The sequence below is a fragment of the Hydractinia symbiolongicarpus genome, chromosome 2 (genome assembly GCF_029227915.1).
Source record: "Hydractinia symbiolongicarpus strain clone_291-10 chromosome 2, HSymV2.1, whole genome shotgun sequence".
In the NCBI taxonomy this organism is placed as follows: Eukaryota; Metazoa; Cnidaria; class Hydrozoa; order Anthoathecata; family Hydractiniidae; genus Hydractinia; species Hydractinia symbiolongicarpus.
The window spans coordinates 31,082,504-31,105,028 of NC_079876.1; the positions used below are offsets into that span (position 1 = coordinate 31,082,504).

General features: G+C 34.5%; 4 protein-coding genes across 4 annotated transcripts; all 4 read left to right on the forward strand.

The window, feature by feature from the left end:
• Positions 1–313: 313 nt before the first annotated feature.
• On the forward strand, positions 314–2,448 carry LOC130630656 (uncharacterized). Its single transcript, XM_057444230.1, has 2 exons — positions 314–426; positions 829–2,448. The coding sequence occupies exons 1-2, from the start codon at positions 400–402 to the stop codon at positions 1,474–1,476; spliced, it is 675 nt and encodes a 224-aa protein (XP_057300213.1). The 5' UTR covers positions 314–399; the 3' UTR covers positions 1,477–2,448.
• Positions 2,449–2,592: 144 nt separating this feature from the next.
• On the forward strand, positions 2,593–8,405 carry LOC130630652 (general transcription factor IIF subunit 1-like). Its single transcript, XM_057444227.1, has 10 exons — positions 2,593–2,751; positions 3,193–3,265; positions 3,837–4,036; positions 4,319–4,589; positions 4,945–5,029; positions 5,289–5,420; positions 5,681–5,941; positions 6,041–6,175; positions 6,346–6,483; positions 6,870–8,405. Exons 1-10 carry the CDS (start codon positions 2,669–2,671, stop codon positions 7,229–7,231), a joined length of 1,740 nt encoding a protein of 579 aa, XP_057300210.1. The 5' UTR covers positions 2,593–2,668; the 3' UTR covers positions 7,232–8,405.
• On the forward strand, positions 8,139–10,977 carry LOC130630654 (bifunctional peptidase and (3S)-lysyl hydroxylase JMJD7-like). Its single transcript, XM_057444228.1, has 3 exons — positions 8,139–8,403; positions 9,221–9,427; positions 9,984–10,977. Exons 1-3 carry the CDS (start codon positions 8,139–8,141, stop codon positions 10,802–10,804), a joined length of 1,293 nt encoding a protein of 430 aa, XP_057300211.1. The 3' UTR covers positions 10,805–10,977.
• Positions 10,978–13,366: 2,389 nt separating this feature from the next.
• Positions 13,367–17,899, forward strand: LOC130630655 (transmembrane protease serine 11B-like protein). Its single transcript, XM_057444229.1, has 6 exons — positions 13,367–14,386; positions 15,267–15,416; positions 15,520–15,699; positions 16,278–16,460; positions 16,795–17,112; positions 17,707–17,899. Exons 1-6 carry the CDS (start codon positions 14,353–14,355, stop codon positions 17,835–17,837), a joined length of 996 nt encoding a protein of 331 aa, XP_057300212.1. The 5' UTR covers positions 13,367–14,352; the 3' UTR covers positions 17,838–17,899.
• The last annotated feature ends 4,626 nt before the right edge of the window (positions 17,900–22,525 follow it).

The window sequence follows — 22,525 nt, forward strand, 5'->3', positions numbered from 1 at the left end:
AGATTTTGCATAATTAAACTTTTACTCGAAAATTGGTTTCCTGAGAGCGTTGTAGAATGCTTTTCCTCACACTTAATAAAGTGAATTAATATTTATTTTCAGAAAACAGTCTTTAAACCATAATATCTTCTTATGTAACTTTTTGGTCAATATTTTAGTTGCTACACAATAAAGGCCAACGAATATTTTAGAAAAAATATTTTTTGTATGAATGTGTCATTGCTATTATATCATATTTAAATCAATACATTTTCAACTGCATGTTTGCCTGAATGGGTTTTACCACTTACAGCTGCAGTTATATGTAATTGTTACTTGCAATTAAACATAACTTTCAGGTCTATATAGATATATTACTTCTAAGATATGCTTACTGCCAAGAAACTCTAAGCCACTTTTATGATGTTTCCTTGCCAAACGTTAATGGTAAGAAGTATTGCACTGTTTATAAATGTTTAATTTCGATTGTTTTTACTAGATTTTAGCTTTTGTTGTTGTTATTCAGCTAAACATGCTTTAAATTTAACATGACCAGATACACATTCATTTATTTTACTTTTTTTTAATATGTTTGTCGTGAGTAAAAATATTTTGAAATTCTACGAACAATATTGATCACATATTCTCCATGCTGAAAAAAAAATCACTTCCCTTTCATTTAATCTTTGAATTTTTCAATTTAGTTTATAATACGCAAAATACTCAAACTTTTTTAAAAAAAATTTATGACACAATAATAGATTACACAAGCATTTACTTCAATATTTTTGTACGATATATAGTGCTAGTGTAACTTGGCCTTAAAAATAAATTTAATTTAACTTTCAGGGTGTAAAAGTATCCACATTACTTTTATTTTGTATTGTTGCTGGCATGGGTTATTTTATATTTGGAAAGCTAATGAATGTTTTATCCCCAACATTGAGTGCTAAAGAAGTTAACGATGTTAATTTACCTGATTTAAATCCACCTGATCCCACCAAAGCAAACTCGATATATGATTTTACAGTGGTGGATATAAATGGAAAGAAAGTTAGTCTGTCGGAATTCAAAGGCTTGGTTACTTACATTGTGAATGTGGCATCTAAGTGAGGTTTAACAGAGAAGAACTATGCTCAAATGTCTGATCTGCACAATCGATATTATGAGAAAGGTCTTCGAATTTTTGCATTTCCATGCAATCAGTTTGCTGGCCAAGAGCCTGGCACGAACCAAGAGATCAAAGAGTTTGCGCTACAAAGAGGAGCATACTTTAATTTGTTTTGTAAAATTGATGTTAACGGTGCCAATGCTCACCCGTTGTATAAATATCTCAAAAGAAAACAAGGAGGCACTTTTGGTGATAGCATAAAATGGAACTTTTCGAAATTTTTATGTGACCGCCAAGGGATTCCAGTAAAGCGATATGGCCCTAATCAAGAACCATTATTGGCTGAAGAAGACATAAAGGCATTGTTATCTCAAAATTTGGACTAAAAGCTTTTAGATGGTGTTTAAACATTCAAAATCATTTAAATTGAATTGTTGTGCAGGCCTTTGTTGTGCTTTCTGGTTTTTGATTAAATTATTACAATCCACTTTTTTATAGACTATTCTGCAAATGTTTTTAAAGGTTACCTCCTGCGAAAAAGTCAAGCTGAGCAAAGAAAGATCCTTGTAGAAATCTTTTTATTTTTTAGAAAAATCTTTATCCGTTCTGATTATATTCATCTTAAAAGCTGCGCTAATTATGCCAAGTTAAGATGTCATGAGTTAGCATTGAGCATAATTACGGTAAATAAATATTGAAATTTATGTAAAATGTTAAAACGTGTCAAAGTGAACAGCCAGAAAACTTTCCTAACTCTATATGACTTGTCAAAAATGTTGAATATAACACTCCCACAGAGCATACTTTGACATCATGCAAATTAGTGAATCTTTTTAGTCCAAACTCTAAAGAACCAATCAAGAATTTTAAAACAAATATTTAAATTTCAAGACAACCTTTTAAGGTATTTCATGTGCAGTTAACTTTGTTTTTTCGCGGGAGGTAACCTTTAAATAAGATAATTTATGCCATATATATATATAAATAGGAAACAAAATTTTGTCTGATGTCAGCTGTCAAACTTTTTTCAGCATGCCACATTAGATCTTCTTGTGATTTTCACACAAGTAATTGAACTCAACATATGAAAAGCTTTTCATAAATACAAACCAAAGTTTTTTTTAGTGTAATCTTGTCTGTTTTTCTTGTTTTCAATTTCATTTTGTAACTTGTTGGAGATATTAAAAAGTGAAAGTATGAGTAAATAGAAGACAAAATTAAGTTTTTTATAATGCATTTATGATGACAGATTATGTGCTTCCAATAGGAAAATAATCATGTTTGATATATATTGACTTGTGTGCAGTCATGTGAATCCGTAGCATTGTAAGAAAAAGAATTTGTTTTATTTTTTTTCAGTTGTCTTGCCATTATTCCCCCCCCCCTTGTTTGCTGATGTTCTGCACTTTCTGCATTAAAGTAGGTAACCATATTTATTATAAAGGTAATGTTGACATTTGTAAAAAATAAGTGTTGTGAGAAGCCTTTGAAAGAAACTGTTAAACTTATATTCTGTTTTCCGTTTCAGTATTTTTGAACTAAAAAGAAACGATAAAATTTGATATATAAATAATAAAGATGCAAAAAAGTGGTCCACCGATGATTGGCAAAGTGACAGCCAAACAAGAACAGTATACAGAATACAAATTGAGAGTACCAAAGTAAGTTGTTCAAGCAGATAACCATAAAGTATGTATGTAGGGGTTGGGAGGGTCAAATAAGTATATTTGGTATGCATAATGCGAATCAGAATGAGAGAGTAATGCCAATTCTGATAAACTATTCGAGTTGTTCTGGTCTCACAAAATGAATCCATACTAAATGCAAAATATCGCCCCACAAGATGAAATTAAAAAAATACATTCATTCACCTTTAAGGGTAGGAAGTAGCTGAATAAATCAGGTTAAGGGATAAGGGATAAATACTCTAGGACTCTCCATCTAAGCCATGGCCCCTCCTGGAAATAATAGACAGGGTATATCCCTCGATATTTGTGAGGCTAGCCATGTAAAATATGCACATCTATCTACCTATCTCTATATCTTTTTGTGGCATGTACCAAATTTGCTATTTCAAGCTTTTGTTTTACTCTTTGTTGTAGAAATTTAGTCAAACGATACAATGTGATGAAACTGAACTCACCAAGACCAATAAAATTGGGTGACATTAAAGAGGTTTGTTGGTGTTGTATTTCACTGTTTTTATTGCTAACATAGTTATCCAAATTTGCAACAATTTTTAAATGTCAACATTCAACAATCCAGTGCGCTTTGGTGGTGGGTGTTGTACATAAAAACGTCAAAATAACCTCAAAATTGCAATAAAAACATTTTGTGTAAACACGTCTTTGCTAATTTTTGGTCTCGTATTAAAGATGTAACAGCTAAAATTTAAATATTTTCATTTTCGAAATTTTTTTCTGCTTTCTGAAAGTAGATTCCACAAAATGTAATAATTTGAATAATTTCATATGTCTATTGAATAATTTCATATGTCTATTATTTTTACCAAGGTAATTGAAATAACTGCGCAAGTTCCCAGCCTCGCGAAAATTTCTCCCCAAGTATTACCTAGCTATACAGCGTTTTTACTTGATACAAGAGGTGTTTATGAGCTAGTCTTATTTAAAAAAGTAGTGTATCAACATAGAGTAATTTTCTCTATGTCGATAGATTGTCAATTGTCTAAAGTTTAAATGCTTTCTATTTCTTTTCTCATCCGTTTTTGTAATTTCTTGTATTTCAGGCCAACATGGTTCGTAAAACTAAAAAGCAAGTTTACGTGGAAGAAGAGGCAGCATCCATGCCAACATACGGTGCTGGCAGTGTATACAATTACGAGAGAAAAGAAGAAGCTCGAAAAAAACGCAGAGGCTACATTTCGAAAGAAATCAATCTAGATGATCTTCCTTATGCGCTTCGATTAGGTGGAAAGGGAGGTAAAAGGTACAACAGAATAAGAAATTCTTGGCCAGCCCATTTATAAGAGACGGAAACGATACATCAGGCTTGTTTATTCTGGAAATTTTTCCAGTTTATTCCTTTATTCGATATAATGATATAAAGCTATCCTAAACTAAAGATCAGATATAAGGAAATGTATAATGCTAGTTAACTAGCTGTATTTGTTCAAAGATTAGTAACAGAGTTTGAAACAACAATTGCATGTATGCGCCTACAATATTAGCCGGGGTTATTCACCACATATTCTTTTTCTCTTTTATTAAGATACACTGGACGAAAAGAACCGATCCTGGAACACTCTGCTTACTACATTCTAACACAATGTCCTGATGGTGTGTTTGAGGCAGTACCTGTACAAGCGTGGTACAATTTCTTACCTGATATCGACTATTCTACGCTTACTTCAGACGAAGTTGAGCAAGAATTTTCTAAACGTGATCGTACGTTAAGTTATTTTACAACAAAATATCAGATAGGTGGGGAAGAGCAAGAAGAGCTTAGTAAAGTGAGAAGAAAAGATGACGACCACAATTTGGTACTGAGCTCCTTATTTACATTTTTTGTTTTAATTTTAATTGCCGAAATGCCAAAAATCACTGAAAAAAGGCGACTGTTCAAGATGCTGTTAAAATCCGAAAAAATCAGAAAATCGGGGTACTTACGTAGAAAAACTTTATAAAATGATTCTTCTTGATGAAACAATATCATGTATGCCTAGGTAGGTACTTAATAGACAAAATAAAATCTTAGTAAGTGTCATAGTAACGTACCACGGAGATTTACTAAAATATAGCAGCGCGGAAGAATACGCCCAGCCCCGCTAGACCGAATCGGGTTATGGCTGAATTATGTGAACACTTGCGCAGTTTTTGACAATGTATTATTTTCAGATTATTCACGATGATGAGATCGATGAAGAAGATCAAGAAGCAGAAAATGAAGAGGAGAACGAAGAGGAAACCGAAAAAAAGAAAAGTAAGTCTAGATTTATTGCGTGATAAATGTTACATGCGTTGTATTGAGGCATGCGTGGTATATGATGCATGGTTTTAAGGCATGTGTCGTAAATAATGCATTCGTGGTAATTGCTGCATTCGTGGTATTTGGTGCACTCGTGGTAATTGGTGCACTCGTGGTAATTGATGTATTCGTGGGCGTGATGTTTGCGTGACAATAATACACTCATGATTTTGATGCGTATATGTTTTAATCTTTATCATTGTTGTTTTTGCAGAGAAAGTATCCAAAAAAGAGAAGAACATATTTCGTGGTAAAAATAAAAAAGAAGGAAATGATTCGGATGAAGAAGAAGAACTTGAAAACTTCGAATCAAAAGAAGTTGATTATATGTCGGAATCTTCATCAGGTTTTTTCTCCTTTTTTTTACTTTTTTTGAATTATTCCTTGAAACATAAAAGTTATCAGCTCAACGTCAAGATATATTTTTGACTGAATTGACGCTATGGCTAGAGAAAAACGAAAGTGTAGAAATGTTAAAAGATTCGAAGGCAGAGAAGATTTCTTTGCAATGCCGCGATGGAGAGATAAAAAATTAAGCAGTTAATAAAATAAGGGGACTAAGTACGAAGTTTGTTTTATTAAGTTTTAATTTTTTGTTGTTTAAAGAGGACGAGCTGATTGAGATGGACGATGAACCCGATCCAGAAAAAGAAAAATCGGGAAAAGCTAAAGACGACTTGAACATATTTTCCGATTCTGAAAATGACGATGAGGAGGAGAGTGATTTAAATGAGGCTGGCAAACAGTTGAAATCTATGTTGAAGAAGGAATCTGGCATTGGAGGAAGTTCTGATGAAGAAGAAGAGGAGGAAGAAGAAGATGAAGATATTGACAACGAATTTTCAAAGTCAGCTGTTTTTATGCAAGGTAAAAATTGTGCAAGTATTACCAGTTTGTTTAAACGGGTTACTTATCTCATAACTTTTGGAATTATCGGAATTATCTTTGTTGCTGTCATACAAATAGGTAAGGACGGTAAAAAGAAGAAAGGAAAATCAGGCAGCAATTCTGGTTCTAAACCCGGAAGTAGATCATCAACTCCAGTGCAAAATGATCAATCTGCTGATACGTTGTCACAGGCTGCTAAGTCTTTAAAAGAAGGTAGATTCCTGACGTCAATTTGACGTCTTTCGATTTGTCCGTCGCTTTTCACTTCAACTGTCGTGTATTTTTTTTCTGCGAAAAAGGTTATTTACAATTTTTTTTTCAGACTAAACAAAAGTTTTTAATTTCACTAAAACACATATTCTACCATTATTAATTTTTTGAAGGTAAAGCAGGCTCAAAGCGAAGTATGGATCGTTCATCGCCCAGTCCACAATCCAAGAAACAAAAACTTGGATCCATTGTTACCGGTAGCCGAAATAGTCCTAGTGGATCTCGTTCTGTAACACCTTCTGATGGAGGAAGTAAGATATTGCCTTCTCTTGCAAGGTTTTCTGCATCGAAAACATATTTAAGTTTAATTGAACAACAAATTGTTTCTGTTTTAAATAATTCTTCTTGATTGATTTCATTTTTTTTTTCGTAACTGGTTCAAACTGTTACAAGAACTTGAATCTCGGATTTCGTTGTCTGCGCAATTTTTACTTAACAACCAAATACCGTAATGCTTTGAGAAAACGCCCGGGGCGTTTAATTAATTTTTTGACATTTTTGGGGAGCGTGTATTCAAAGGGGGCGTCTGTTAGAGGAGGCGTTTATTTAAAAAAAGACTGAAAAGACGAGGCGTTTAATAGAAGGGGGGCGTTTATTCGAAGCATCACGGTATTTAACCCTCCTTGTATTTTTGTAGGTAAGACTGGCTCCAAGCGAGGTATGGATCGTTCACTACCCAGTCCACAAGGCAAGAAACAAAAACTTGGATCCATTGTTACCGGTAGCAGAAACAGTCCATTATTAACGGATTCAAGAAGTGGATCTCGATCTGGAACACCCTCTGATGGAGGGAATACGATAACTGAGGAGGCTATACGAAGGTATCTTACACATAAGCCCATGACCACTACAGACTTAATGAGAAAGTTTAAATTAAAAAAGACAGGATTAAGTAAGGAACAAACTGTGAATGCTATTGGATCAATCTTAAAGAAAATACAACCACACCAAGAGAAGATTGATGGAAAGTTATATTTGTCAATCAAAACAAAAAGATAAAGATTTTCAAGGTTTTTGGTGGAAAAAGACACGCATATCTTAAATACACATAAAATTGTGTCTTGCATGCTGTATTTCCTTTTCATTGAGTTGGAAATTATGTCAGAAAAAATTCTATTTCACGCATGCGCGTTTTTTAACCTGCTTACTACTGACCGTGGTTCATAAGAACAATGCTGTGTTCACGATTCGAAAAGTGAGCGCGAAACGTTAATCCCACACCTTACGTTACGTTTCGTTACGCTATGTTGTGTTACATAACGTTTCGTTAAATATTCCATAGCATAAAACATCGATTTTTTAGATAATAGAAGTGTTTTAGACTCACACGACTCACAGGAATCATTGTGAGTGGTTGTGAGTAAAATTGTAAATTGTGGATAAAATCTTAACGAAGAATGTTTTAGCGTGCAATGTTTTTTTTTGGTGAATCGCCTATTATAATTGGTTTGTTATAATGTCTTTATGGCATCTTAAGCGTAATTGGTTCTTTGATGAGATCTGAGCAGGTGCATAAGAAGGAAAAAAATTGTCTTAGTGAATTATTTTTAGCAGGAAATAAATTGTTGCGAATGTGGCGAGGTTTTGTCAATTTGGCGAAAATTAGTTCCCGCGGAAATTATTGAGTCAATAACTTATCTTTAAATTCGCGAAATTAATTCTTAAAGTTTGGATTTTTTTATAAAAATCGATTTCTACTAAGTTTCTCTACTTATCTCTCCTGTCACTTTAACTTCAGCAGTCTTCATTTTATGTTTCCTACGTAAAAGCCCTTGAAAAGGGGTTTAACTTGACAGAGAGAAATGAGAAACATTTAGCATGTCCATATTTTAGCAAAAAAAATAAAAAATATATAAATTTTTTAGAAGCATGGAAACTAGCTTGTGATAAATGTATTTTAAAGTTCATGTTTTCATTTTTAATACAAGTTAATATGATACAAATAAAACAGATGAGCGAGCTAAAAATCATGGATACCTTGATTAGTTTGTCACGAGAAGCCAAAGAACTTTATCTGCCTACAGAAATACCTCGATTACCCACTGTACCATCGCCGATTACATTTCTGAGAAATTATGTCACACCAAATCTACCCGTGGTTGTCGAAAACAGTGTTGCCCACTGGCCAGCGCTGACGAAGTGGACAGATGAATATTTGAAACAAACACTGGGTCAGTAGTTTAGGTATTTTTTATTACTAAAGTTTATTTTTTGGTTACTTTATTTGCTGCTTGTTTACTCTGTTTGTTTAATTTGTTTTTTTTACATTGTTGTTTGTTTATTTACTTTGTTGTTTATCTGTTTACTATGTTTGTTGTCTTTTCACCTTGTTTATTATTTATTTACTTTAATTTTTTTGGTGTTTGTATACTTTGTTGTTTCTTTTTTTACTTTGTTTGTTCATTGGTTACTCTGTTGTTTGTGTACTTTGATTGTTATTTGTTTTATTTTATTTGTTGTTTGTTTACTATGTTTGTTGATTGTTTACCTTGCTTGTTATTTCTTTACTTTGTTCATCGTCATTTCTTTACTTTTTTGTTGTTTGTTTATGTTATGTGTTATTTGTTAAATTTTTTTGTTTGTTTACTTTGTTTGTTGTTTGTTGACTTTATTTTGTTTTTTTGTTTGTTTACTTTGTTTCTTATTTGTTTCCTTTCTTGTTTGTTTGTTTGTTTACTTTGTTTGTTGTTTGTTTATTTTGTTCGTTATATGTTTGCTTTTTTTGTTTGTTTAATTTGTTTGTTATTTGTTTCCGTTATCGTTTGTTTATTTTCTTTGTGTGTTTACTTTATTTGTTTACCTTGTTTGTTGTTTCTTTTCTTTTACTTTATTTTCTTATTTGTTTGTTTCTTTATTTCCTGTGTTGGCATGTCCAATAAAAGAAAAATCTTTTTCGAGTTTTTCTATGCTGCGCCAGTGTTATATTTGTCCCCTAAAGTGGATGAGTGAAGTATTCCCTGCATTTATAATAATGTTTTCTATAATTAGGTAAAAAAGAAGTGACTGTGGCTTTAACACCTACTGGGTATGCTGATGCTATAGTTGGAGAATGTTTTGTTCTTCCTGATGAAAGAAAAATGCCTTTCGATGAATTTTTATGTCTAATGAAACAGAAAGGAGATAAAGAAGTTATGTATCTACAGAAACAGAATAACAGTTTTCTTGAAGAATTTGCAGAACTTATTCCTGACGCAGGCGAGTATTGTTCGACATATAGCACCCTATCGTACTATCTGCAAAAATATTAGGCCAACGCATGATAACGACTTTATTTGTTGGCCATCAACCTGGAGCTGATCAGAAAATAGTTTTGAATTTTCAGAAAATCCCAGCGTACCTTCTCGGACTTAATTCGCTGGTGGTATAATAACACTGGGCCTTTTTACGCCGGTCTTAACTCTGCCATCTTTAGTTAAAAAAAACAAGTGGTTCAAGTTCGGTTTTGACTATATCCTCTATATGTCATGAATATCAACGTCGTTCCTAAGACATTTTGCCTTTGTTAAAGATTTAGGTTGATAAGGCGATGTGCTCTAGGGTCAAGAGACCGTAGGGGCGAGTAATTGATTAGCTAGTATTTTTTCTTCCTTTTCACGCAGTTTTTAGTTTTGTTACTTGTTTGGTCAACAAGGTACAAAAGAAGAGAGTTTTGTTAAATTGGAAACGCCTACGTTTGTTGGCTTTTAAACTATAATATTTCAAACAATGAGTTAATACACTATTAACATAGTCACATTCTTGTATTTCATAGCACTTGACATACCTTGGGCTACTGAGGCATTTGGTAAACTTCCAGACGCGATCAATTTTTGGATGGGTGATGAACGCTCAATAACGTCCATGCATAAAGACCCTTACGAAAACATTTACGCTGTCGTTCGAGGCTCGAAAACGTTTATACTTCATCCACCCACTGATCTTCCCTGTATTCCGTATGAACTATACAAAGTTGCTAGATACAAACAGGACCGGAATGGTGGTTATTTTATCAATGAGCAGAGAAATACGGACTGTTGCGATAAATGTGTTAAATTAAAATGTAAATTTAAAACTGCATCCAGTGAAGCTGCAGTTGTTAAAGGTAAGGAAAGTACACCTGGCGAAAATGCATGCAGTGAGCAGAGAGAAAATGCATTCTGTAAGGCGGGAGACGAAACGGCCAGTAAATGTAAAAAGAATGCATCTACTGAACAGAGAGAAAATGCATGCAGCAAAAGTGAACACAATCCTTGTGACGAAAACAAAAATCGAATTAGAGAGTCTGAAAGTGGTATAAATCCACTTAATTTAACCGGAACCGAAAACATATGTCATTGTCACTCAACGACTTCAATTCCATGGATAAGTATCAATCCATTGTCACCAGATTTGAAACGATTTCCATTGTACCAACATTCTAATTCATTGAAAGTGACGTTGCGGCCTGGAGACGTGTTGTACCTTCCCTCGCTGTGGTTTCATCACGTTCAACAGAGTGAAGGAACGATTGCTGTCAATTTTTGGTACGACATGGAATATGATATAAAGTATAATTACTTTAAACTCATAGAAAATATTAAAAATAATTTTTAAAATTTTACATTACATTAAATTCACGATTAAGACAGAGGCGCTTGTTTAAAGACATTTAGGAAATAGGACTTTGTCAAGGGGAAAAATTTTGGTGAAAGCGGATTTTTTACAAAATTTACAAAAAAATTGTAAACATGCAAGCAAAATTGTACGAAAAACTTTTCGGTAAAAACGTCAGTAAAAAGTGACTAAATTTTAGCTCGGTGATTGTAATTTAACGACTTCTTTTTACTGACCAGCGTTTTTCCGACTTGATTATTTGCTGACTTTTTCCTTTTTTAACCGAAATATCTAGATAGATTTACTTTTTATTTTTAGTTGACATTGGTATATAAAAAGCCTTTTGTTACCTTGAGAGAATTAATTTTCGCGAAAACTAATTTTCGCGGGAAATTGTGTAAAAATAAGATTGATTTTTGCGCGAACTAATTCTCGCGAGAAATTGTTTAAAAATAAAATTTAATTTTCACAAGAAATGGTTTAAGGTGGTAACCCTCTAACACATGATTTTTTGTTTAAATAATTAATTTTTTTCTGTTTCAGCGCTTTCACTGGCCTTGCACACATTGTTAGAACTAAGAAAACACATTTTTGTCAATCATGTTTTGTAAAGGGAGTTGCCCGAGCAAAAATTTTGTTTCACTAGTCGGTGTCCAGAGACAAAAATCCACGGGTTTGCCCGTGCTCTTTATACTTCGCTACTTGCGCGGCACCATTTTGCGTGACAGACAGACATTATAATATAGACTAGTCGTTAACCCGTGGAAAAATCCACGGGCTCGCCCGTCCTTTATATATCGCATTTCGTGTTTCTGTAACAGGACGCGGTTTTCGCGGACAGACAAACAAAATACGGCTATTATTAAAGAGACTAGCCGTTAGCCCGTGGAAAAATCCACGGGTTCGCAACAAAGTGGATAAAAATATATCGCATTTGATATTCGTGTTTCCGTAGCATGATTTTTTAACTCAGCGGGGGATCCGCGCAGAGACAGACAGACGGAATACGGCTATTATTAAAGAGACTAGTCGTTAGCCCGTGGAAAAATCCACGGGTTCGCCCGTCCTTTATATTTACCTGTCGCAGCAAAGTGGATAAAAATATATCGCATTTAATATTCGTGTTTCCGCAACATCATTTTCTAACTCAGCGGGGGGTCCGCGCAGAGACAGACAGACGATGGGTATTATTATAGAGACTAGTCGTTGCCCGTGGAAAAATCGACGGGTTCGCCCGTCCTTTATATTTACCCGTCGCAACAAAGCGGATGAAAATATATCGCATTTGATCATCGTGTTTCCGTTACATGATTTTCTAACTCAGCGGGGGGTCCGCGCAGAGACAGACAGACGACGGCTATTATTATAGAGACTAGTCGTTGCCCGTGGAAGAATCCACGGGTTCGCCCGTCCTTTATATTTACCCGTCGCAACAAAGTGGATAAAAATATATCGCATTTGATATTCGTGTTTCCGTAACATTATTTTCAAACTCAGCGGGGGGTCCGCGCAGAGACAGACAGACGACGGCTATTATTATAGAGACTAGTCGTTAGCCCGTGGTAAAATCCACGGGTTCGCCCGTCGCAGCTAAGCTACCATTTTTGCGTGACAGACGTATACGGGCATTATAATATAGATTAATTGATTGATTTAGCAAAATTACTGGAAAATTGAATTTGCCCTAAAAATACTAAGATGGCACTTGTCTTAATGCAAAATTTCAGAATTATGATTCATCAGTCTTGTCAACTTGTTATAATTTACTTAACGTGGCCTAGGAAAGACTTAAAACGTGACAAAATAAGCAAGAACACCCCAAGTAAAGCTGTGAATGGCTCAGAAGATCCTTTTTATATTTTAGCATTTCAATACCGAAAACAAGAGGTTTGAAGTCCGACTTGCCTAACCATGATAAAAATGTCAGATTAGCATTCTAATTCTGAAATCACAAATGTGCGAAATATAAGTTTTAAATACCGCTAAAATTACTATTGTTGTCTCGCTTGGAAAAAAATAAACTGGTGAAGAAATTCCTTACAATGGATCAATTAGCTAACTATTATTTTAAACGCAGTCAGTAAGCCAAGTCACTGTTGTTTTTATCTATCAGTTTTTAACAGAAGTTGTTTGAAAAATAAGGTACACTCAATAACTGTATGCACAGGATTATGCAAGCAACATCACTAATTTTCATTGACAGCTTGAAATCTCGTGTTTGTTTGGAACAAGACAGCCAGCCATCTACTCATATCATCATATTCAAAGGAACCTAGTACACCCTGCTTATATAACACCTAGACTGATAAACAAATCATTAAAAGCACCCAATGTTTCGCAGATACATGCTATTCTCTCATATCACCAAATGTTCACAATTAGATTCTAGGACAAACAATTTTGTAAATAAAACAGGTAAACAAACCATCAATTTTGCGGTATTTTGGGATGTATATTTCGCGGAACAAAAAGGGATACAGAAATAGGTCTATCCATTAAAGTTTACTTTCATGACTCTGAAAAGTCCTTTGTCAGAATCCAAACCGGAAACTGAAAGTTGCTCAGTAAGGAAACGGTAGGTGAAGTCTGAGTTGTTAGTTAATTTGCTTCGTTTTTGGCCCAATTTTAGGCCTAGACTTTAGCAACTCGGTTGCTTTTAAAAAGATGAATATGTAGTGATCAAAGTTTTGGTTTTAGCAAGGACTAACTTGGAGAATAAAAATGACATGGATTTCCACGCTTTTCGGGTTATCAAGACGCAACTAATGATTACGATTTGAAAAATTATATAGTACGAACTATGTGTGAAGCGTAAGAATATATTAATTTCAAAATTACGTTTTGTCACGATAGTGGCAAAGAACGTATGCTTTTATTTAAAATGGGTAGATCACGCATAATGAGCAGGCTTTCTTTTAATTTGATGTCCCGTGAGCCAAAACAGTGAAATCGTCATACAATCATTGTCGATTTTCACAAACCAATAACTGATCGCTAACAGCACTGTTACAAGGCAACACAGATTTACCCGTAAGAACGGAACGATCAATGTGCTCGACGGCTCTTGTCTTTAGGTGTTCTCCATATGCATATGTACTTTCAAAATAATAAAATGATAAAAAAAATCTATATTATAATGCCCGTATACGTCTGTCTGTCTGTCACGCAAAATGGTAGCTTAGCTGCGCAATAGCGAGAAGCACGCAATGCGGTATAAAAAGGACGGGCGAGCCAGTGGATTTTCCTCGGGCTAACGACTAGTTTATAATAAAAAGCAAATCTAAAGAGCATTTGAAGATAAAACGCAAAGCCATTTTGTTTTGTTTGCGTGAGATTCAAAATTTAATTTCTTCTTTTATCGTGATGTTTGTATGATTCAACAAACTTTACTTGAACGTGTAATGTAAACAACAGATGGGTAAACAATCGAAATTAAAATTGACCCAAACCCTTATTCACCTTTTGATGTGTTTATTAAAAAATAAAAATAATACGTATGCTTAGGGTTAGGGTTACTGTCACCAAATTTGAAAGATTGTATTAGCTACATGAAGATGAACAGTGTTTTTTTTCTTTTCGGAGGTAAGAGTGCAAAAAAATTAAATTAGACGAGTTGACTTGCATTATTTACGCAACTTCTTAAAGTTACCTCCGGCAAAAAATCAAGTTGAGCACATATGAAAGGTCTTTAAAAGGCCTCTAGAAATCTTTTTATTTTTTTTGAAAAGTCTTTATCCGTTCTCGAGATATTTGTCTTAAAAGTTGCGCTAATTATGCGAAATTATGACGTCATGATCTAGCTGTAAAACATGTATTTTCTTTTATTGAGCATAATTATGGCAGCTAAATATTGAAATTTATGTAAAATGTTCAAAACGTCAAAATGAACCGCCAGAAAATATTTTGAAACTCTATATGGCTTGTCAAAAATGTTAAATATAATACCCTTGCAAAGCTAGTTCATGACATCATGCACAATTAGTTAATCCTCTTTGTCCAAATTCTAAAGAACCAATCAAGAATTTTGCTAGGCAACCTTTCAAACTCTTTCATAGGAAATCAACTTTTTTTTCGCAGGAGGTAACCTTTAGGGGATGGAACATTGGAGGCTCCGTAAACACGATTAAGATTGTAAAGTACTAGGCAGGAAAACAAACTAAATGAATTTTGGCTGAATTCTGAATCATTCCTCTCATGACTATCAATACCATAGTTTATTAGAATCAAGTTATTCGAAAGCAAGGTTCATTATTTTTCTGTCAAATTCAATCTTATTTCGGAGTATAAAAATAAACGCTCTTCGCATCCTCTTGTGCTGTTCTTTTAGCTTATCACTTATTTGGAAATTTTGCGTATTTTTCCATTTTATCAAAAAAACTTGTACATGAGAAAATTGCACGTCGTAAGGTTACATATATATGTTGTAAAATAACTGTAAGATCTGTACGATATTTTTATGCAGTTGTACATCTGGTATACTCAAGAACATACCATGTTGATGTCATGAACAAGAAGCACGAAATATGTAAACAATTATCTCACTTTGTTCCTAATTTATGTGATTATCCAACAGCTGCGCAATATTGTTTTGGTTTGTGCGGTGGAACAAGAGGTAAAGTTGTTTTTTCGACTTGCGCTGGAGAGAATGATTCAAATTATTTGTCTGTCAGGAATTGTTTTCGAACTTATCATCGATAAATTGACTTTTTTACCAGAGCTTTTGTCTTGCGGAAAACGTCCACCACTCGGCCGACGAGTTCGTCGAATAGTAGGGGGTGTAAAAAGCAGACCAGGAGAATGGCCCTGGCAAGTCAGTCTACGATTGAACGGAACGCAATGGTGCGCTGGTGCGATTTTATCTGAACATTTTGTACTGTCTGCTGCCCATTGTTTTGGTGAGTCTTCGTTTTGTACTGCGCTTATCAAACACTCCCTCGTTGTGTCACTAAGATTATCTTTCCTATAACTTCTTTGTTTTTCTTCGTCTTGTTTTCATAAAATGGGTTACCCAAATGATTTGTGTTTAGTAAAATTCAATTTTGTATCAGGTGATTCTCAGTGTCCTATCACTCTGTAAAGCCCCGTGACAAATTACCTTTTTTTCCGCGCGTCTGGTCTAGAGCTTTTTGGAAGTTCGCTACAACATCAAAATCTCATGGGTTCGAGTTTAGGAAAAACAAGAATTATTAGCAAAAGAAAAGAACGTTTGTAAGTAGGCTGCACAAAAAATTAGCAGGTCTTTAGCAGCAAAGGATTTGTCATCCACTTAAAGTACAAAATGCATAACAAAGTAATAGCTTTAATGCTCTCCGGCTTGTAGAATTCACAACAGAAATTAGGAAAACTTCGTTCCCACGGTATTTTGCTTCTTTAATGAACATGACTGCCCGTGGTAACAGCTCTAGATAAGAGACCCTGGAGATGGAAATTTAGTCAGTAAGGCGAGATAATATAAGTAATTATCATTGTTTAGACGCTGGATATTCGAGCATAAATCCCGCAGATTGGCGTGTTCATGCTGGCGATCATGAATTGTTAGCCAAAGATAAATTAGAGCAAGAAGTTAGAGTTCGAAAGATTATTCTACATCCAAAATATAATTACAGTGTCCATAAAACAACACAGAAATATTGGGGAGTCCTTCATAACGACGTCGGTAAGACAAGAGATATTTTATTAATTTAGCCTCATTTAAATAAATTTGAGTTTATTATTCATGAAATATATAGGCCAATTCTTGTAGGCCCAAAGCCACGTAATTTTAAGAATGTGGTGAGAATAGTTTTGGCGCGAAAAATTAAAGCTGATAAAAATATGTGCCTACCGGGTCGTAAGGTTATTTATTCAATTTCACGATAAAAATGGTTATTATAGAACAAGAACAATTCTCAATAATAAAATTCGAACGAGCTCGATTTGTGGATCTTTTTTAAGTTTTAAAAGCTAGCAGTAAATAAAAGGTAAAAACACGCATCTTTCTATAATTGCAGCCATATTACAGCTAAAAACTGCTATCAAACTGAAACATTCCAACAAAGCAGCCATCTGTCTACCAGACAACCAAAAAATAATTCCAGATCTTTATGGTTGTTACGCTGTTGGTTGGGGACACACTTCATATAACGGCACGCAACCTGATGAATTGCGTCACGCAAAAGTTTATACGGTACCGAATTCCATCTGCAACAGCGAGGTCGCTTATAACAACACAGTGAATCCAAAAGAGTTGATCTGCGCTGGTTATAAAGATGGCGGCATAGACGCGTGTAATTACGACAGTGGTGGAGCACTGGTTTGCAACAAGAAAGGTTTGTCGCAATTTTATGACAATCAGCTTTCACTCGCAACTCCTCTCTATTATCTTACCGATTTCAGTTAATGTATAATAACCAGTTACTATGCATAATACCCAAATTTATCACATTTCCTTCCACGCATATAATGTTTGTTTGTTCTTCCTTCTGTGTAACAAAAACATTTTCTAAAAATATGGATATAGATTGCTGTTTTTTTTAGTTGTCCAATTATTTTTGACTTTCGCTAACCATTTATAACAATCTGACGTAAAAATCGAATTCTTCTTTTACACTTTTTCTGGATTCGACACTCTCAAAAGTTAGGCCACCTTTTACATCATCCATGAGAAAAACACGTTTTCTTGTTTCGCGCCAATTAAATTTTGTGCAACTTACTGCGCGATAAAATAATTTTTTCGCACAGGAAAAAATTTTGGTGAAACCCACCTGCGTGAAAATTAAAACCGCGCGCAAAAACTAAGGTACCGGTTTCTCTCTCTGTACGATTTTATATTTCATGACATTATATAGCAAATGCGATATATTTTTATCAAATTTGTTGCAACGTATGATTTTAGAGTTTTTAAACTTTACTATTACTCATAGATCGTTGGTATGCGACTGGAATCGTATCCTCTGGTTTTGAATGCGCGAGACCACATTCGTATGGTTTATATACTAATGTAGCAGAGTATAAAGAATGGATCATCGAGAACATTCTATTGAAAGCAGAATAATGAGCTGTCCAATATTTACGAAAAGAATACCTTATAAATTTTTAGCAGAATGATCCATGAAATCTGTTGTGTTTGATTCGTTTGTTTTCTGAATCGACTGGCAAAATTCTAACTCAAAACTTATATTCTTTATAAAATTGCGTTAAAGTGCGTATGTAAGTAAGTGACGTGAATTTTAACGTCCTAGGGGATCCTTTCCTAACGGCTGGCTCTTCTTTCCTTCCAATTGAAAGTATGCTATATCACCGCTAAAGATACGTATAGCATTGCTGTAACACAAGCCCATGTGCGATTAAAAGTTGCCTCTAAATGAACTGACAACACTACATTTGAAGTGCGCTGCAGTGGGGACTCGAACCTGAAATCTTACGATTACAAACCGAGTGCATTACTATTACACCATCTCCGCTTAAAGGTTAAAGCTCTTTTGATAATCAACACGTTATTTATTAATCAACAAGTTATTGGATGCCTATATGTTGATAGTGAACGCAACAGAAACTAGATGAAAAGATAGGGAGACGTGAGAACTAGCAAGATTCAGAGCTCAACCGAAATATCAGTCCAAACGTACATGTCAATCAGCTATTCTCCTTTTTTTAGACCACCCTTTTGTGTATGCAAAAAGTCGTTTAACGCCTTAGGGCGAAGTTTGCCTAAATATTACCAAAATTTTACCCAGTTGGCAAAAGAGCCAATCCTGGAGGTTCGATATATATTTTATTCAATCAGCATGTTTAAACTGTCCCCAGGCGTCTTGGCTGTTACTAGGGGACACTTTAAGGGACTTGGATGTTGTTGGAGCTTTATTGACTAATGACTATTGAAAAATATGTTTCTAGGGCCGGTAACTTAGGAACTGGTAAGAAAACCGACTTTATCTCCTTCTTGGGTAGCTAGGGGCCACCAGGGTATGTATGACGGCAAAAGACCGTCGTTTCCACAACAGGAGGGCTGTGCTGAATTTGAAAAACTTTGGTCCAAAGCGGTCCTTAGTTACCTACGCGGGAAGAGACATTAATTATTTCAAATGAGACGTTAGTTATAATGTCGCTGAAAAATCCAATTTTGATGACGCCGTCAATTTTGATGACTCCGTCAATTAAGTTTACTATGATTGTGATGACCATTGTCTAAAAAATTGTGACGACATTACCGGGTGGAGCCAAATGTTTTGGAAAATATACAAGTTATAAAAATATTATTAGCCATAAACTTTCAAAAAATGAGCATGTAATTCAAAAGAAGTTAAAATTTTATTTGCCGCGGGCACCTAATGCCCTTCCTCCTTCATTGCTAATTTGGTTAATGTGCGAAGATTTTTTTAGTGACGATCAACCTGAAAGTTCTGAAACGGGATAATTTCCCCTAGTTTTGGGAAATTTGTCTAATTTTCGTCCTAGTATTAACTTTGTTATTACAGAACGTTTTTTCTAGGAGATGGGTGGATTTGACCACATCAAATAACTTTTGAATAGTTTAAGATATTTTGATTTTGATAGTAACGAAAGAAAAAGTGTTAATGTTGCTTTATAAAATAAAATGCATTGGTTACAGAACAAGATTATGTGGCAGATCCACTGTCAAATAAATTAGAAACGCGTAGAAATAACTGACGTCTTCTCCAGTGGTAACTAAAGGCAACCTGGACCGAAATTGGTTCGTTACATCATCAAGAACTCAATAAACATAACATCAATAAAGTCTTGACTGTGATCCTCTAGATTACTTTTTATCAGCATTTCAATGTCTACACTATAGAGTTACGGCTATAAAAATTTCTAAAACAATATATTTTACTGTGTGGACAAGTAAAAGGGGGTTTTCCATGGGCCAATCAATTAGTCCTATACAAAAATATTCCAAATCCGTGTATGCGTGACAAACGAACTGGGTGCGCTTTAACAAATCCCAAAAAAATAATATTCTACTTGTTAACCTTGTTGACAGTCTGCCACGACGTCAATACGTTAAAAAAGCACGACATTCTTCTAGGGTCAATAAATTGCAAATGGATGGAAACTTATAATTATTTAGAAATATTTGTTAAAGGCGCATAGAATGAAGCCTTGTGGCACATTGCTCGATATAGATTCAGTGCTTGATTTTGCGCCAGGAATTTTTTTGCGTTCTGTTAATTAAATAGTCCGTGAACCACACCAATTCTCGATGTTGTATTCCACAAAGAGGTAGCTTGTTTAACAAAACATTATAACTGATTGTATCAAACGCTCCAACAAGCAAAAAAGTGGCGTATGTTGTCACACAATAATGTTGCAGCCATGTTTGTCAATCCTTTGCTGCGGAAACCGTATCGTCCATATCTAGTAACTGTTCCTTTTCCAGGGATTCAATAAAAGCTTCGTGTACTGCTTTCTCGAGAATCTTAAGGCAACAGGCAACACAGATATTAAATAATAGTTTCCAGGAACAGAAATGTTACTGGATTGGTATATGAATGCTGTTTTAGAAATTTTCGAAATGTGCTAATTGTTTAGATATAAATTACTACCATCTGGTAAAAGTCCAGGAGAAAGGTTGTCTGTTCTTGTGGCTTTTTGTCTCTTAACTTTCCGTACAAAAAAATTTAAGACACAATTCACTTGAAACTTTGAGCTTCTTGCTTTAGGAAGACTCCATGTAAAGTCGATGACAGGAAAAGCTAGTTATATACTTAGGACTATACCAGATGACATAGAGAATGTACTGAAGCCTTTTAGGACATAATTTAACTTATTTGAATCTCGTGGATTTTATGTTGCATGAGGAGATACATCTTTTTTAGAGCTATTGAAATCATACGCGATGCAAAAACATGTGCTGCATTAAAAAAGAACGAACTCATCTTTAGAACGAACTCATCAATCAATTTAATTCATGCAAAGTGTTGTGTGCAGATGTTTGTAGCTAAATATAAAAAACTAGCTAATAGCCCGACGGACGGACGGACGGTCTCAAATATTTCACTCTAAGTTCACATTAAACATTTTACATTTATAATCTTATTTTTCAAGGCTAACTAATACACGTTAATTTTAGATGCTTTCTAAAAAATCATGCTTTTTTCTTGCGACAAGAGATCTTAAATAAACTTTAGCATACAGAAATAAAACAAAACAATTATTCATCATATCAAAAGATTCATAATGGCTCTTCCCGCGCTTTACAAAGATTTTGCTTAAAAGTATGTCAGAAGTGAACTGTGCAAACATCATTAGATGGACTTGAAATTTTTAAAGATATTTTCTTACACATTAATTGTGCCACAGTTACAACGGCGCATGTGTTTTAAACCAGTTTCTGCAACACGTATTTTTTAAATTTTTTTACAACCTACAAAAACACATATGTTTTCTCGTGCTTTTAATGTTTACATATCCTCTAAAAATGATTGGTTTATAAAATTCAAAAGCCAGTTAGACCACAGCCTTGAATGGCTTTTAAAAAACGAATACAAACGCAATTATTCAGCAAATCTGTGAACATCCAGTGAACTTTGCATCTCGCATAGCTTTAAAAGGCACCACTTTCAATAAAGTGTAATTGTAGAATCTTCCGGATATTTACTAAAATTTGCGTGTTTCATGCTCAGTTATAAGCGTAATTCGAATTAGCTATTTTGATTTAAGCATTGAATCTATTCTGAAGCATTTTGTATGAAGTCGAGTCACCTTCTTTCTGGGTTTTTTTGCGTCCTTCTAAGTTGCTTTTTGTTGCTATGACAGGGTAACAACGGTTTGTAAACACTCTTTTTATTTCAGCTATATATCGTTGCGGGAAAGTTAAAAAATATGTTGCAGTTTTACCACTAAATAGGTGTATGAGCTTCAATTGATTTACGACATACTGTATGCCTGTACTAAAGCGCTCCACTTGATCGTGTGGCACATTTTACGACTCCTATTAAGCGCTCCACAGAGAATGTTCAATGCCGAATAACACCTTTACTTGTGGCTTACCCAATTTTAAAATTTCGTTGTAACGACATTATAATGTGAAAAAAAATTCTATGAATTCTATGAGTCTATGAAGATACCTTTGTTACACATTTCCAGTGTCAGTAAAGTGACAATGAATGGCAAATAACTAAAATTTACCCTCTCGTGTTACACATGCTGAGAATAAAAGTCTGTTTAATTCTCTAGTAACCATAAAAACCTTTAGCTTCAGGGACATTTTTTGTGTATATTTTATGGAGATATAATCATTTGGAAATTCAGTCCTGGGTAGTGAGTATAAGAATATTATTATTAACTAGTTGTAAGCCCGTGAAACAAATCCACAGGGTCGCCCGTCCTTTATATATCGCCTATCGTGTTTCTGTAACAAAAAGACAAATAGACGCACAAAAAGGCGGAATACGGCTATTATAATAGAGATATGCATAATAATCAGTTAGCATGCATAATTTTTAAATTTATCACATTTCCGTAACATATAAGGGGGTCATTGTTGATGCAAACAATGCTTTATCCTGGCAACAAAGCTTTATCTTTTCCATTGTTCGTCTCCCTAGTGAATCTTTCACATGACTTACAGCTAGTCATCTCGTTAATAACTGGAACGTGTTTTTGTTTGTATTGCAACCCATTTCGAACCTGTGGGGAAGCTCTTTTAGCCTCCCTCCCGTTCCATTTTTTTGGAATGACTCCTGAAGCATATCGTTTTAACCCTATTCGGTCCAGGGT

Bases quoted from the DNA above. Each gene is read 5' to 3' on its own strand.
- LOC130630655 (XM_057444229.1), top strand. From the start codon at position 14,353: ATGAAGATGAACAGTGTTTTTTTTCTTTTCGGAG. The intron at 15,417-15,519 runs GTAAAGTTGTTT...CTTTTTTACCAG, and splicing joins TTTGTGCGGTGGAACAAGAG to AGCTTTTGTCTTGCGGAAAA. The intron at 15,700-16,277 runs GTGAGTCTTCGT...ATCATTGTTTAG, and splicing joins GTCTGCTGCCCATTGTTTTG to ACGCTGGATATTCGAGCATA.
- LOC130630652 (XM_057444227.1), top strand. From the start codon at position 2,669: ATGCAAAAAAGTGGTCCACCGATGATTGGCAAAGTGACAGCCAAACAA. The intron at 4,037-4,318 runs GTACAACAGAAT...TCTTTTATTAAG, and splicing joins GGTGGAAAGGGAGGTAAAAG to ATACACTGGACGAAAAGAAC. The intron at 5,030-5,288 runs GTAAGTCTAGAT...TTGTTTTTGCAG, and splicing joins GGAAACCGAAAAAAAGAAAA to AGAAAGTATCCAAAAAAGAG.
- LOC130630654 (XM_057444228.1), top strand. From the start codon at position 8,139: ATGTTTTCATTTTTAATACAAGTTAATATGATACAAATAAAACAGATG. The intron at 8,404-9,220 runs GTCAGTAGTTTA...TTCTATAATTAG, and splicing joins ATATTTGAAACAAACACTGG to GTAAAAAAGAAGTGACTGTG. The intron at 9,428-9,983 runs GCGAGTATTGTT...TGTATTTCATAG, and splicing joins AGAACTTATTCCTGACGCAG to CACTTGACATACCTTGGGCT.